Genomic DNA, 15,148 nt, shown 5'->3' with positions numbered 1-15,148 from the left:
ACCTTTATCTATTACTTTCTTTATGTGACTGTTAAATGGAAGTTTTGAGTCCATCCACAACTAGTGATGTTACGTCTGACACCAACGCTCCGAAGCTTGCTTCAAACTCGAACGGTCCTTGCAATGAACCACTGCTTCGGAGCTTGTATCATTACGTCACTAGTCACGTGAAAATGACTTCTGAAGCAAACACACTGGTTCACTCCTGTAGTGAACCATCTGGCTGACTGCTTTGACAGCCCAATCCAGTGTTGACAGGTTTGAAACCTGGCGGCTGTATTTATTATAAAAGTGAAGCCAAACCATGGCAACACCGCGGGTTGCAGTAGTCGGTGTTTGGATTGACGTTATTATACAAAAAACAAAACAAAGAAAGAAATCGCCTTTCACCAAAGACTGGAGAAAATAATATTTCTGAATAAAAACCATACCATTTAATGAACACTTTGTCTAAGCCTTCTGCATGATGTACCCAAAGCACACCCTCTGCCAAATGTTTTTTTTATTTTTTATTATTAATTAGAGAACATATGAACATTGTTACATAAAAACATGCATCAAAGACAGAAACTTCAAAAACCCCTCTGCTACATTATACAAGTACAACCAGTAACACAAGCATATCCTTTTCAACATACACAAATATCAGGCCCACCAGTTAACAAGTTATAGAGTTCTGCTTCCCTCAGCTAAATTAAGTTTTATGTAACAAAGTTCAGGGAGGAGCATGTTCAGGTAATCAGCCAATCAGCTCAAGCAGAAGCCGGTATAAACAAAGCTTTTCCTCACCTCCTGTCTCACGACAAGTGTCTCAGTATCCCTCCACCACCCCATCACCTCACACTAGGCTGGGTCTACCCCAGTATAGAGGGGACTACTCTGGGTTTGGGCAAAATTTCCCCGGACAGCAAGCCAAATACGCATAAATACAACTTTAGATTTCATGTACGTGTGAACTTGTGAAACAAGATAAAGCTTTCACACATGATACTGCCCTGCTAAAAAAAATATATATACAGAAACCATTGCAGAAATTCTATTGGATTTAATGGTTTTCATGGGAATTTTATTGGTTGTAATGGGAATTATAGTGATCTCTGTGGGTCTCTACTGATATGTGTTTGGTTCTATTGGTGGGGGCATTAAATCCTAATGGAATATGTCCCAAACACACTACAAAAAATAATTCTGTAGTGGTTTAAATGGTAAAAGCAAATGGTTCCTATTGGTATTTTATTAGAAACCATTAGAATTTCTGTGATGGTTTCCAACTTTTTTTAAGCTGGTCTGATCTTCTGTCCTTGTCTAAAGATATAATTACACACACACACATCATGCTTAATGTTTTATTATCAGGGTGAACACATGAAATTCATCAGCATCTGTAAAATTCACCTACATAAATGAGTTTCACAGCACTAACACTGTTTCAGCTTTGATCGCCTCAGTAAACACGTAATTAACGGGGCGTTAACATATAAGCCTACTTGCATTTTATGGTTGTCAGCTTTGTTGCATTACATTTACTTCACCAGGAGATGGTGCTGCAATTTCTATCTGAATGAAGCTTCGAGTAATGAACCCTTTTCGACACAATTGTATCAGAAAGCAATAATGCTTTGAAACGCTTCATTTGGCCATCACTATCCACAACCCCAAAAACCTAATTACTGATACATGTCGAACAAGCCTTTTGTGTCATGTCCTCATTTGTTCTTGTCATGTGTCCTGTGTTCTCATTGGTTCATTGTTTGATTGTGCACAGGTGTTCCTTGTTAGTCATTAGTCTCTGTATATATTGCCCTCATTCTACCATTGTTTTTTGTTTGGCTTTGTTCTCACTGCTTTTTGGTGAGTTTCATGTCATGTCATGTTTAAGTTTAGTTTTCACATTCATGTACTCATGTTTGTTATAGTTCTGTATTTTGTGTCATGTTAATAAAACTGCATTTTGGTTCACTACACTTGCCTCAGTGGACTACTTTACACAAATATTTATACCCAATTAAATATTTTAGAGCTCGAATTTTTGTGAATTACATCAATTATATAAAAAAAGTTGTACCCCTGTGCAATTTTTTCTGACATGCTTCTATGTGCTTTTTGAATGTATAGGTTGACAAAAAATATATCATGTGCTTTCAACAATCAGTTTACAGAAACACTTTTGACTCCGTTCCAGACTGTAATTTAATTCACAGATCCAATTCCTCAGATAAAACATTTCAGGCATGGTTAAAAATCTCCCATTGCGTCTTTAGTCTGCCACTGCACTCAGGCCAGCAACTGGGCCCATATGTCCCACTAATCTGCTGATTGATGGAAATACTGCTCAATATCTGTCCCACAGTCCAACCTTCCTTACAGTTCAGGACTTTGTGATTCAGGCATAAATACTTCCATAAAGCCTCTGAGCTCAAAACAGCTAATTTATTTGAGTTTTGTGTGCAGTGAGGAAATTTAAAGATTAAACCCCTCTTTTGCCATTAGAAGCTGTTGAATAGTTTATTATTAGCGTCATGTCAAAGTCTAAAAGCGATCTTAGAGCAATTCTTTCTCTGCCTGTTTTGTCTTTCTCTTTGCTGTGTCAGACTCATGATGGTAAAGAGGGGGCTGTGTACTTCTCCATCTGTCTGTGATCTTTCACTCCATTCCATGTAGTTGTGTGTGTTTGAGCTCCACATTGGGACCATCTGCTTCTTGCTGCCCACCTCCATGTGTGGAGGAGTGGGCTGTAATCCGGACGTCATTCTTTGCCCACCACTGTGGGTGTGTTTGCATGTGCTCTAAAATTGTTTCCTTTTTTTTTTTTTTTGTATTTCTAGTGATGCATTGCATATTACTCAGCCTGAATTCAGATTTGGTAAATTTATCTAAAAGTAGCAATGCACTGACCTTTCAACAAAATATTTCAACAAATTTTTGGTTTTGGTCAAAACCGCCTTGAAGGGCCAAAATCAAGGTGATGTTTAATTAGCTTTTCTCCAAAGACTGTCACCATCTATTTCACACACAACGTGGATAAGCTACATTAGGGAAGCATGCCAGCTTTGTGGACACTAGGGTTGAGTTGACAATGATTTCTCATTATCAATTAATCTTAAAGGTGCAAAGTGCAAGTCTCTGAGTTTTTGCAGAGCTACGCCCCCTCTGGCGACAAGCGAAACTGCAACCAGAGTTGTGCACGCTCATGGACCACACGTACGCTTGCACGAGCACGAGCTGTTCATAACTAAAGGAGCATCTGCCGCACAGATTTTTCGTGTACAGCCAAAATGTCTTCAGTGGTAATAAAGTTATAAATCTGCAAGTCATTTCAAATATATGGAAGGAAAGACATTTGAGTAAATTACTCTTATGTGTGAGGGGAAAAACGGGGGGTAGTAGAAAACTTTGTTTATGTTTTTACTGTATCCACCTATGATTGTATTGTTATGAAAACACATTCATAAACAATATAATTGATTACTTCGCAAAAGCTCAAAATAATAATCATACCATACACGGTTGGTCAACAACGTTCACTCAAATGTCTCAAGGTAATAAACAATCATATGTCACCATGACGTTTTCATAAAAGCCAAACAGGCTAATCCGCCGAAGACTTGCGGGGTTCAGCCTGTTATTGATCTGCTAAGTAGAATATCCCAATAACAATACATCCTTTTTCTGTTATAATTTACTCAAAATTTCTGTCTAATTATCGGTCATTTTTTCAGCATGTTATATCACACTCAAGAATCTTGAACTGTTTTGCTAATCACTAAACTACATGTAGCGCTGATTTATTTAGTAGATATTTTGACAGGGACAATACACACTGACAAACATTAATGTGAAATGTGTCAATACTTTATTTAGTAAATAGTTAGTCTGCTAAACAGTATGAGTAAAGTAAAAATATTTACCCCTTTACCATTGTATTTCCCTTCCTGCAATGTTCAATTCAATTCAATTCAAATTTATTTGTATAGCGCTTTTCACAATACACATTGTCTCAAAGCAGCTTTACAGAAAGTGCATTTCGGAAATGTACATAGAAAAATACAGTTAGTTAATCATGTATTAATTTATGGCATAACATATCGCCGGCTTTGAGTCGTCTCTTCACAGGCGTCGAGTCGTCTCTTCACAGGCGTTGGGGCATCTGAAGTCTCCGTGAGAGGTTGGATACAAATTGAAGCTGACGAACGCTATTTACCTCGGGACTAGCGTCCCGAGATAACAGCAGAAAGGCAGATGGGAAATAATTACCATAGCTGATGTTCATAATGTTAATGCATTCGAACTGATTCAGCAGTAGTATTAAAGGTTAAGCATTAAGTAAATGCTTGGTTAAAGAGATGCGTCTTTAATCTAGTTTTAAACTGGAAGTCTCGAACAATATCAGGAAGGCTATTCCAGAGTTTAGGAGCTAAATGCTCCTATGCATGAAATGAATAAAATTCAGAATAAAACATGTATTTAATCACAATACCAAAATATTTTACGTTTTCCTCGTTTTGATAGAATACGAGCTCCCACATACCTCATATATACTACATACAAAATGTACCACATTCACGGGAACAATTTGCTATTTTTACCGAAAAATACAATATAGCCAAGGCAACGGCGTTCTTCCTTGTTGGTCAATGACATGAACACCTTAGCATGTTAGCAATGGACACAAGGCTAACGTTACCGCTAGGCCATACACAAAAACATAGTTAGCATCTTTTATTGGATATGTTTTATGTTTCATGTTGTACTATTCTTCCGAACACAATTCCTAGTTTATGAAACTGTTCACTAACAATGGTAGTAAAACCAATTCTGATTGTACATGTATCTAGGTTACGCTAAAGCATTACACATTTTACGCATCGTCATTTGTTGTCATACATAGATTGGCTGTATCAAACATTAGGGACTGGGCTATATCTTACCGTTTTATCAAGAAAAAAGCCAACTGAGGATCCCGTTTGAGACCAAGAGCAGACCGGAGATCTCTCCATTTGTTGAATGCCTTCCCGAGGTTGACTCTCGTCTTACTCCGACGCCTGTCTGACTCCAATTTGGACCTTTTGGTGGCACTAGACAAAAAATTTCTTTTCTTTACTTTACATGGAGTTTGCGTTGGGGTTTGGAATGGACTACAAGCCGGTCTCTTTGAATCCATCTTCTACCTTTGACGCACGAGTTGTCTTCGCTGATGCGGAGAATGGCGGCGCCGGCGAATACACAAACCTGCGAGACATAGCCTGGTGAGCGTGAACGCGCATGACGTCACGCCCAGTCTCAAATTCGAACCCGAATCCCTCTTATTTATTTTACTGTACAGGATGATAGAGGCAATCTCAGTGATCAGAGAAGGCCTCATTCAGCCCATCAGGCAATTGTATATGCATGTATGGGTTAGAAAACGTGTATTTTTAACATGAATTGTTGCGCAATGCACCTTTAATTTTGATGAACCAGTATCTTTTAGTCTATTCAGTTTTCAGTTGATGCATGAACAAAACTTCCCTGAACATTATTTGTAGTGTGCATCCGATCTAATAGCCAAAACAAGCTTTGCTATTTGTTACTTTTGATATGAAACCGTCTCCGCTTTCAAAAAATGTCATATAAAAATAAAATATAATATAAAAAAAGAAGTGTAATTTGATGATGGTCTTTAATGTGGTGTTACACATTGCTCTTGATGCCTCAGTTCAAGCTACACATGATCCGTTTATCTGTTCCCCTTTACTATTAGTTATAGCACAAAATAAATATGAATGAACAAAGTTAGTCGAAAGAAACGCTACAACTAAAATGCATCATGTCTCGTAATCGTTCAATCAGTGTTTCAACCAAAGGTAAGTCAGTAAAACAGCAGGAAACAATTTAATCTCCTCAGGAAAGCTATTTAATGTCCATAGCTCATTAGTCTGAAAAAAATAACTGTGGAGTGGTGCATTTTGATAAATATATGCACTATATTTATTAATTGAATCTGTCATTAAAACAAGTTATTATAAACATGGTTTTAATTCCCGGGTATTAACCTTTATGTAGAACAACTCTGAACTAAAATTATGGTTTCTATTTCTTGCTGTGTTCACAATAATACAGAGTAATACACACTTGAGAACTTCAAGTGTGTAATTTAATGGGAGGCCGACACGGAATCAGCTCCAACTCCATACAGAAGAGGAATACCTGTCATTTACATTTACATTTATTCATTTAGCTGATGCTTTTATCCAAAGCGACTTACAATTGCTATATATGTCAGAGGTCGCACGCCTCTGGAACAACTAGGGGTTAAGTGTCTTGCTCAGGGACACATTGGTGTCTCATAGTGCATTCGAACCCGGGTCTCTCACACCAAAGGCATGTGTCTTATCCATTGCGCCATCATCACCCCAATCGTTATTAATAATTGTCATTAATACAATTCTACAATCATGCTTTCAGCTACCAATAAAAGTGTAGGCCTACTGCCTTCAGTTCTGGTTAACAGATTTTATCACAGCAAACAATCCGCAGTTTCAGTCTGAGTCTAGATGGTATTTCAAACTACTTGTTTGAATAGACTGCAGTGCAATATTGTGAACTACTACATGCTTTATCAGTTAATCAGATAGCTGATGCAGTAACATGATTACTTCCATTCATTTCTCAAACAGTGTTTCTCTTTTTCTCTTCACCCACCCCTTCCTCTCTCTGTTCAGATTACATGTTTGCAGGATTTTTTCGGGGACGATGACGTATTCATCGCGTGCGGCCCTGAGAAACACCGTTACGCTCAGGATGATTTTGTGTTGGATCACAGTGGTAAGGCTTCCACAGCCTTTATAACCGGTAGGCTGAGCTAAAAACTAACATCATTTCAACCAAATTTTTCTCATACTAAACTCTAATAAAAATTTGTATCCCTTCACTAAACACATAGGAAGACATATCACATACACAAACACTGTATATAAATCACATTGATCCAGAAAAGTTGGGACATTTTGTAAAATGCAATACATTCAAGAATCTGTGATTTGTTCATTCTCTCAAACCTTTATTTAACTGACAAAAGTACAAAGAAAACATTGAGTTTCTCAGTCCAAAAGATGAAAGGGTAGGGGTACGGGGGTGCATCAGTGCAAACAATATGGGTGACTTGCATGTGTGTGACGGCACCATTGATGTGGAGATATATTGGGATTGTACACTGACATTTAATGGCATCAAGATGACATCTTTCCTGGGAAGCAAGACAATGCCAGGCCTCATTCTGCATTTGCTACAACATTAAGTTGGTCAGTGAAAACATTGTAAATCTTTTCTTTGTACTTTTGTAAGTTAAATAAAGGTGTAAGATAATTAACAAATCACAGATTCTTGATTTTATTGCATTTTACAAAATTCTCCAAATTCTCTGTTAATGGGGTTGTAAATTAATATACAATTGCAATTTTGAATAAAAAATATATATATATTCAGAAAGTATGTATTAAATTGACCAAATGTCCCAGTCAAGCCATTTACCTTGTTGCAAAATATTTTATTTCAAATAAATGCTGTTCTTACAAAACAATCGTCAATTCATCAACAAAAAAAAAAATCCTGAAAAAATGTATCACTGTTTCCACAAAAACAGTGTTTTTTTTCATCAGTGCTTTAAAACAAATAAACAGAAAAAAACAAGCACAGAACAACTAATTGGTATCAGCACACGAATGTTGTATTTGTGAATATTAATAACTTGCTATCAGCACAAAAACACCATATAATTGTCTCCTATAGAAAAAAGTGATAGGATTGCAATAGTATCATTTCCATAATGGAATCATTCATTCACATTCATTCACTGGGTTGAAAAAATGAATACATTTTCCAGAATGAACACAAGGGACCAAAGGATTACCATTGTCAGAGGAAGTGACCTTGTTATGAGAAGTTCCTCACCATTGTTCAGTGTGCAGTTTATGTTTGTCTACTAGTGAACATGAAAGTGCAGGTGGGGAAGTGAAGATTTTCTGTGGCAATGAAGTTCAAAATAAAATCATATGATTTTGCCTATAATTTTCCTGTTTTGCTCAAACGCCTCCATTTCCTGTAACATTTGCCACACACACACACTGTGATAACTTGATTCGTAGCTGTGTAAATTTAGTTCAGCTTCTTGGCATTTTGTCCTAGTTCTTCTCCACTGCCCCACTTAGACTAAGTAGGACTTTTCCAAAAATATAAAGAAAAGTTAAGTTTGCGTCTGACTGTATTTACAGCTCAAACTCTTCTTTCCGCAGCAGAAGTGGAGTGTCCTTAAAACGCAAGCCCACCCCAAATCTAAATCTTCTGTAACTAAAGAACTCATTACACGTTCTCTCTCAGATTCTGCTTTACATTAAGCCCCATGAAACAGATTAGCTTGGCAGTAATGGCATTTTAATAATGTAATTTGGCTTGTTTTAACTTCATCACTCCATGATCTAGTGCTCATACGCTAATTTATCACTGCTCTGCGTCATTAGCAAGTGCCGTGTAATCGACAGGACAGATCGGGCCCACAATAGCTGCTGTTAAGTATGAGTCATTCCTTACTAAAGTTCTGCATCCACTGCTCTCATTAGAAAGATGGGCTGCTCTCAAAGGCATCGGGTAGACAATTTGATTATGCCTCTACAGAAGGCTTCACAGTCTTGGCACATGCGAATATATCTGCAGATACCACTTATTTACTAACAAACATTCATATCAGGCCAGCACTTTGTGTACGTTTTGGTGTGTATATGGATTTATGTTCCTGTGTGTGTGTAACTGTTGAACTGCACATACTGTAAATCGCCAGATTTATACACAACCATTCAGAAGTCTGGGGTCAATATGATAAAATGTTTTATTTTATTTTTAAATAATACTGTTATTTTAGCAAGGACATATTTTGTAATTTTGAACTTTCTATTCATCAAAGAATCCTGAAAAAAAATTAGCGCAGTTTTCATAAAAATATTAAGCAACGCAACAGTTTTCAATACAATTTTGATAATCAGAAATGTTTCTTGAGCACCAAATCAGCATATTAGAATAATACCTTAAGGATCATGTGACACTGAAGACTGGAGTGATGGCTGCTGAAAATTTAGCATTGCAATACATGAATAAATTACATTTATACATATATTACAACAGTAGACAGTTATTTCAAATAATAATGTAATATTTCACTGTATTACTGTATTTTAATCAAATAAATGCAGCCTTGCTGAGCATAAGAGACTTCTTTCAAAAAAAAAATTAAGAAATCCCCAAACGAATGGTAGTGTAAAATTGGTTAAACAGGCAAAGAGGTTAATTGTTTGAAATGGGTAAAGGGAAAAAAGGGTTATTCTTTGTCTGTTTTTGCTACTGTTCTGAGACCTCATGAGACATTATTGAGACATCAACTATGTCTAATCTTCTGTGTCCAGAATGTCAGGTGCTCAAGTCCTCTTATTCTTCTCGTTCTGCTCCTCCTGTGAGATACTCTGGTAGTAAAAGTCCAGGACCCACCCGACGCAGCAAATCCCCTGGATCAGGTGAGGATACACTGTGCCGCCTCTATAGTCACACTCAGTGTTGGGGCTAACACATTACAAGTAACGCAAGTTACTTTTTAAAGTAACGCATCACTTTTACATTTATAACAAAATATCAGAGATTTTTCAGATGAGTAATTTAAGTTTCTTTGTTTTCCCATTTATTGACTGACACCTTTCCTGTACCCATGCTGAGAGAAATTGGGAGAGGCGATATGTGATATGATAGTTATTGTAGATCTAGACAAAATATGAGCATGCATTTACTCAAAAACAGATTCAGTATTCCTCAATATGAATAAAAACAGTGAAATGCAAACTTAGAATACTGTATTGATATAAAATGTTAAGTACAAATATACTTTATGTATTTAATCTCATTTTATTAACCAATGTCTTCACTGCTGACCTTTTGATTATCCAATTCAACCATACAAATAAGCAAAAATCACTTTAGTTAAACATCACATTAAGTAATTTTTTTATTACTGAAATAAGAGTGTTGAACTTCTCCTGCATTTGTTTGTTTGAGCTGCGCTCTCTACTGTACAGGTGTGAATTTGTATTTCCTTCAGCCTCACTTTTGGTGTGAAAGGGCCTTTACACTTACCAAAAATATAACTTTTTTATTATTATTATAAAAAAAGCAAGGCCAGCCTAGTTGAGAAAAAGTAACGCAACGCATTACTTTTTTATAAAAAAATAACTAAGTAGCGCAATTAGTTACTTTTATCTATCATACTTGGTTTACCTCTTATCACAGAAGGCAGGTTTGGGAAAAATAACAGCAACAGAAACGGAATTTCTGAATCTTTCTGACTACTGTGATTCACGTGTCACCCCCTTTCATTTTTCTTTTCCTTCTACTTTCTGAAACGCTCTGTTCCTTGTTCAACTGCTTTCCTCTCCACTGTAGTAAGAAGAACTCCCGGACACTTCTCTACAAATAGCCAATCTCCAGTCAAATCACCAAGTAAGTTTCAATGGTAATACCTCTGAAAAGAAAACAATTTTATAGCACTATATTTTCCCCCTGAAGTTATAAGATATTAGTTGAGGTTTCTTGCACCAAAAAGAGCCAACATTTAGTTTTACGTTACCATTTCCACCTTCTTTTTGATCCTTAGAAATAAACAGAATGCTTTTATATTGTACCTTTAAGACTTCTAAAGGTAAATGACTTCTGTTGTAATTTGCTAACCTCTTCTAATGTGAGACTTCCTCAGAACTGTGGCTAATGTTTTTCAATCAACATTAATAAATACTATGTGCAGAGTTATCTAATCTTTAATAATGTTCTCAAAAGTGTTGCCAAATATGTTATTTATGCATTGTTTTATTTCTGATATCGTTTTAGTTGGACGTTCAATGTTTTTTTTAAATGTTAATACTTGTTTGAGAACATTCAGAGAACATTCCAAAGTAACTTTCCCATAATGTTTGCAAAATGATAAAATGGAATGTTCCCTTAAAGGTAGGGTAGGCAATTTCGGAGAGGCTAGATATAGCAAGCTAGCTTTGAAAGCATAAGACCCCACACTCCCTTCAGAGCATCATCAAAGCAACACCTGCTTCAAAACACAGGAACAAACAGCCAGAGCAGAGTCTGCAAAGCATCACGAGACCACTTTAAATGACCTTGATGTCTCAAAGCAGATTGCTTAACAATAATAATGAACATAAACAACTTAGAGAGCATAATATATGTGTTTTTTTAAATATATTTAGACCACTTCTATTATTGATTGCTAACATGATGTGAAGAGTTTCAGTATAATAAAAATGGTTAATGAAAAACATTACCTACCCTACCTTTAATGTTTGCACAACCAATATTTATATATAACATTCATAACTTAATGGGAACATTAGCTAAACTTTCTGAGAACATACTTTTGTTAGTTGTTTGTGACCTCACCTTAAATGTACCCCCACTGCCAAGCTGAAACCCGAATATGCATTAGTATGTAAAAAGTAGGCTGCCTCGAGTTAATTTTCTGATATATTCCTTTTAATCACATCCATATCCATTAGATTGAATAACAGATACTTTTTTGCTACTTGTTGTTGCCTTTACCATAACTAAAGCCCGGGACACACCAAACCGATGCCAAAGAACGTCTCGGTTACGTAAGTAACCCTCGTTCCCTGAGTAGGGAATGGAGACGTGGCTACGAATGGGGTTTCGCTTAGAAAGCCTATCAACTTCGAGTATTACAAAAAGAGCCAATGGCAAGAAATGCCATGGGTCTGCGGAATTTGCATAGTGTAACTCCGCAATACCTCGTGGGTATATAAGGAAGCACGCTGGCAATATGCAGATATGTTTTCCTGCTGAGGAGCCGAGACTGAACTCAGGCATTTCCCAGCGGTACAGCGGAAGTGGCAGGGAGACGTAACGTCGTGGTTACGTATGTAACCCTCGTTCCCTGAGTAACCCTTTCCCTTTCGTAGTCGCTATGAGTTACGTTGTGGCGACGAATGTCCAGTCTAATCACGCCACCTTCGCTGTCTTCCAGTGCCTTGTGTAAGTCTGAGCTTCCTGTCATGAGACTAGCACGGACGAAGGACTCCTACTTAACACAGGAATTCCAAGGTACACTGGGAAGCATATCTCAGAGGACATATGCAACACAATGCCTACCCCAAGGGAGGACTTAAAATACATATGGCCCTAGAGGGGTAACATATGGAGAAACACTGGAGTATCCAGCCCGCAGGGTGTAATATTTCAACTATAGGGATTGCAAGGTGGCTTGCCAAGGGAAAGACACATGCTCAGAGAGGCTTACAGTGGAATTACACATGTGGGGGTCACCCAGGGGGGTAACCATGCATATGGAGGCACCTAGCCAACACGAAAGCTGCCGCAGGCATAGACTCTGGCGTTGACGTCAGCAGTGCGGGAGGAACTCAGGGCTTCTCGAGGAAACTCACCTGAGAAGAATATCGCACGTATCCAGGCCGAGGAGTGGAATGGCGAGCAAGTGATGTCACTGAGCGGGTCCTATTATCAGCCACTGGGGGCAAGAACATGAGAGGACACAGGCTCCACTCAGAGATTGTAGAGTATTGCAAATGTGTTGGGTGTCGCCCAGTCTGTAGCTCTGCAGATGTCTGTTAGCGAGGCGCCATGCGCTAGAGCCCAAGAGTAAGCCACACTCCGAGTGGAGTGGGCCTTCACACCAAGGGGGCATGGTCGACCTTGCTGCTGGTATGCCAACGCAATGGCGTCCACTATCCAGAAACACTGCGTTCTGTCTACGTAAGCACGGAGGGCGCATACTGGACTTGCAGGTTCACCACCTGGTCTGAAAAGGGAGTGGTGGGAACCTTGGGCACGTATCTAGGCCGGGGTCTCAGGATCACGTGAGAGTCAGCTGGCCCGAATTGCAGGCACGCTTCGTCAACCGAAAATGCCTGCAGGTCCCCTATCCTCTTGATGGAGGCCAATGCAACCAGGAGCGCTGTCTTCATAGACAGGATCTTAAGCTCAGATAATTGCAAAGGCTTAATGGGAGCTCTCTGCAGGGCAGATAGGACCACTGCAAGGACCCAAGAGGGTACGAGGGGAGAGCGAGGATGATTTAATCTCCTGGCTCCCGTCAGGAACCTGATGACCAGGTCATGCTTCCCCAAGGACTTACCTTCAACTGCTTCATGATGTGCGGCGATAGAGGCAACATACACTTTGAGGGTGGAGGGAGACAGCCTTCGCTCCAACCCTTCTTGCAGGAAGGAAAGCACGACACTGATCGGGCATTTTCTGGGGTCTTCTCGGCGAGAAGAGCACCAGGTGACGAAGAGGTTCCACTTCAACACATAGGCATGTCGAGTGGACAGTGCTCTAGTGGAAGTGATTGTAGCCACCAACAAAGGTGGTAGGGTACTCAATCCTACCTCGTCCCGTCCAGGGACCACACATGGAGCTTCCAAAGATCGGGACAAGGGTGCCAGAGGGTGCCCCGTCTCTGAGAAAGGAGGTCCTTCCTCAGAGGAATTGGCCAGGGAGGTGCTGTCGCGAGGAGTACTAGTTTGGAGAACCAGGTCCTGGTGGGCCAATGGGGCACAACCAAAGTGACCTGCTCCTTGTCCTCCCTGATCTTGCACAGTGTCTGTGCAAGAAGGCTCACTGGGGGAAACACATACTTGCGGAGCCCCTGCGGCCAGCTGTGCACCAGTGCATCCGTGCCGAGCGTGTCCTCGTCAGGGAATAAAACAGGCTGCAATGGGAGGAGTCGTGGGAGGCAAACATATCTACCTGTGCATCGCCGAACTGTTCCTAAATCAGCTGAACAAACTGGGGATGGAGTCTCCATTCTCCTGGAAGAGGCTGAAACGAAAGATAATCAGAGAATAGGCTGCAGGAGTGGAGAGGACCTCTTGGCTCCGAAGCAGAAAGATATCTGCATGTTGCCAGCATACTTCCTTATATACCCACAAGATAGGGCGGAGTTACGCTATGCAAATTCCGCAGACCCATGGGATTTCTTGCCATTGGCTCGTTTTGTAATACTCAAAGTTGGTAGGTTTTCTAAGCGAAACACCATTCGTCGTCACGACGTGACTCGTAGTGACTACGAAAGGGAACTAGCGCTGATGATATCCTACTGTGTTGTCGCCTCGCCTGCGTCGGGGGGGGGAAGCTGCACTTGAACACACCGAGAGAACTACAGGCAACTGTCAGTTAGAATGCGCATTCTGCGCCTGCGTGCAAATGAGACAACTGTCTATTTCTGCTGATATATTCATCTATATTCATCATTCTAAAAGGGACACCGATGCTGCAGGCTACAGATACACAAACCATAAACCAAGCAGTGCATGCTAACCATTTTGAATATCAATCCTTCTAAACACTTTCTTTATTCCACTCCGCTCATGTTAAAATTGACATATTTGCCAAGGAACACTCAGGTAAGTTGATGTAACATTAGAACAGCCTTCTATCTGTACCGTCTTGACTTTCTTGCTCGCTGTTTTGCTATTATTCTCGTGCACTGACTGGTTCAGTAAGCTGAACAGCCAATCCGAGTTCCCTCTTTCACAGATGGTGCGACGCCGATCCAACATGTTGAAACGGCCCAAAAAAACCTTATGGCGTCAGACTAGAGCCAACGGTGCGGAACACACCTGGAAAACTACTTCGACCGACACTCAAAAACGGTCCAACGTTGCCCAACGTGTTGGTGTGTCCCGGGCTTAAGACTAACCAACAAACTGACAACCAGTGAATCTGACAACCCTATGAAATTCTTGAGAGGAATCTCTCTGTATAATGTTTAGCTTAACTAAAGGACATTCATCTGTGGAATGAGCTGTACATGACCTCTAACCCTTTTGGTGCAGCATTCAATCATACTAACAGCTATCCTGTGTGGCCTTCCAAATCCATCAGCTAGTATACAGAGAGCTAACTCCCATACTGGCCACTACCCGAGGCCCTGGCTTGCGCATACTCTAATCTATCAGACATGCCAATTGGATGTGTAAACTAAATGCAGTCATCCTCAAATGCCTGCTGCTTAGACTGGCTAATGCAGTACACACACCCTTTGTCCCTGAACTGTAAAGGCTCTATCGCATGCCTGGAGAGAAATCTACTCATG

At 39.6% G+C, this 15,148-nt stretch overlaps 1 protein-coding gene across 10 annotated transcripts in view; it reads left to right on the top strand.

Moving 5' to 3' along the window:
• dclk2a (doublecortin-like kinase 2a) overlaps positions 1 to 15,148 on the top strand; it is an 87,368-nt gene that overhangs the window by 30,885 nt on the left and 41,335 nt on the right. For 4 of the 10 annotated variants that reach the window (XR_013207828.1, XR_013207826.1, XM_077246660.1 and 1 more), the window contains exons 3-5: positions 6,702 to 6,804; positions 9,432 to 9,539; positions 10,456 to 10,512. Coding sequence is in view for 6 of the 10 variants with exons in the window: in XM_077246660.1 (XP_077102775.1) it covers positions 6,702 to 6,804; positions 9,432 to 9,539; positions 10,456 to 10,512 (268 nt within the window). In the remaining 4 variants the exon portion in view is untranslated. Of the gene's footprint in view, positions 1 to 6,701; positions 6,832 to 9,431; positions 9,540 to 10,455; positions 10,513 to 15,148 lie in introns of all 10 variants that reach the window. The other 6 variants (XR_013207827.1, XR_013207825.1, XM_077246659.1 and 3 more) reach the window with 3 other exon arrangements.

Source organism: Siphateles boraxobius, unplaced genomic scaffold (assembly GCF_051911475.1).
Source record: "Siphateles boraxobius isolate OS27281-9 unplaced genomic scaffold, OSU_SipBor_1 29, whole genome shotgun sequence".
Lineage (NCBI taxonomy): Eukaryota > Metazoa > Chordata > Actinopteri > Cypriniformes > Leuciscidae > Siphateles > Siphateles boraxobius.
Note: the sequence above shows the minus strand (reverse complement) of the source record. Positions and strands in the feature narration are given on the sequence as shown.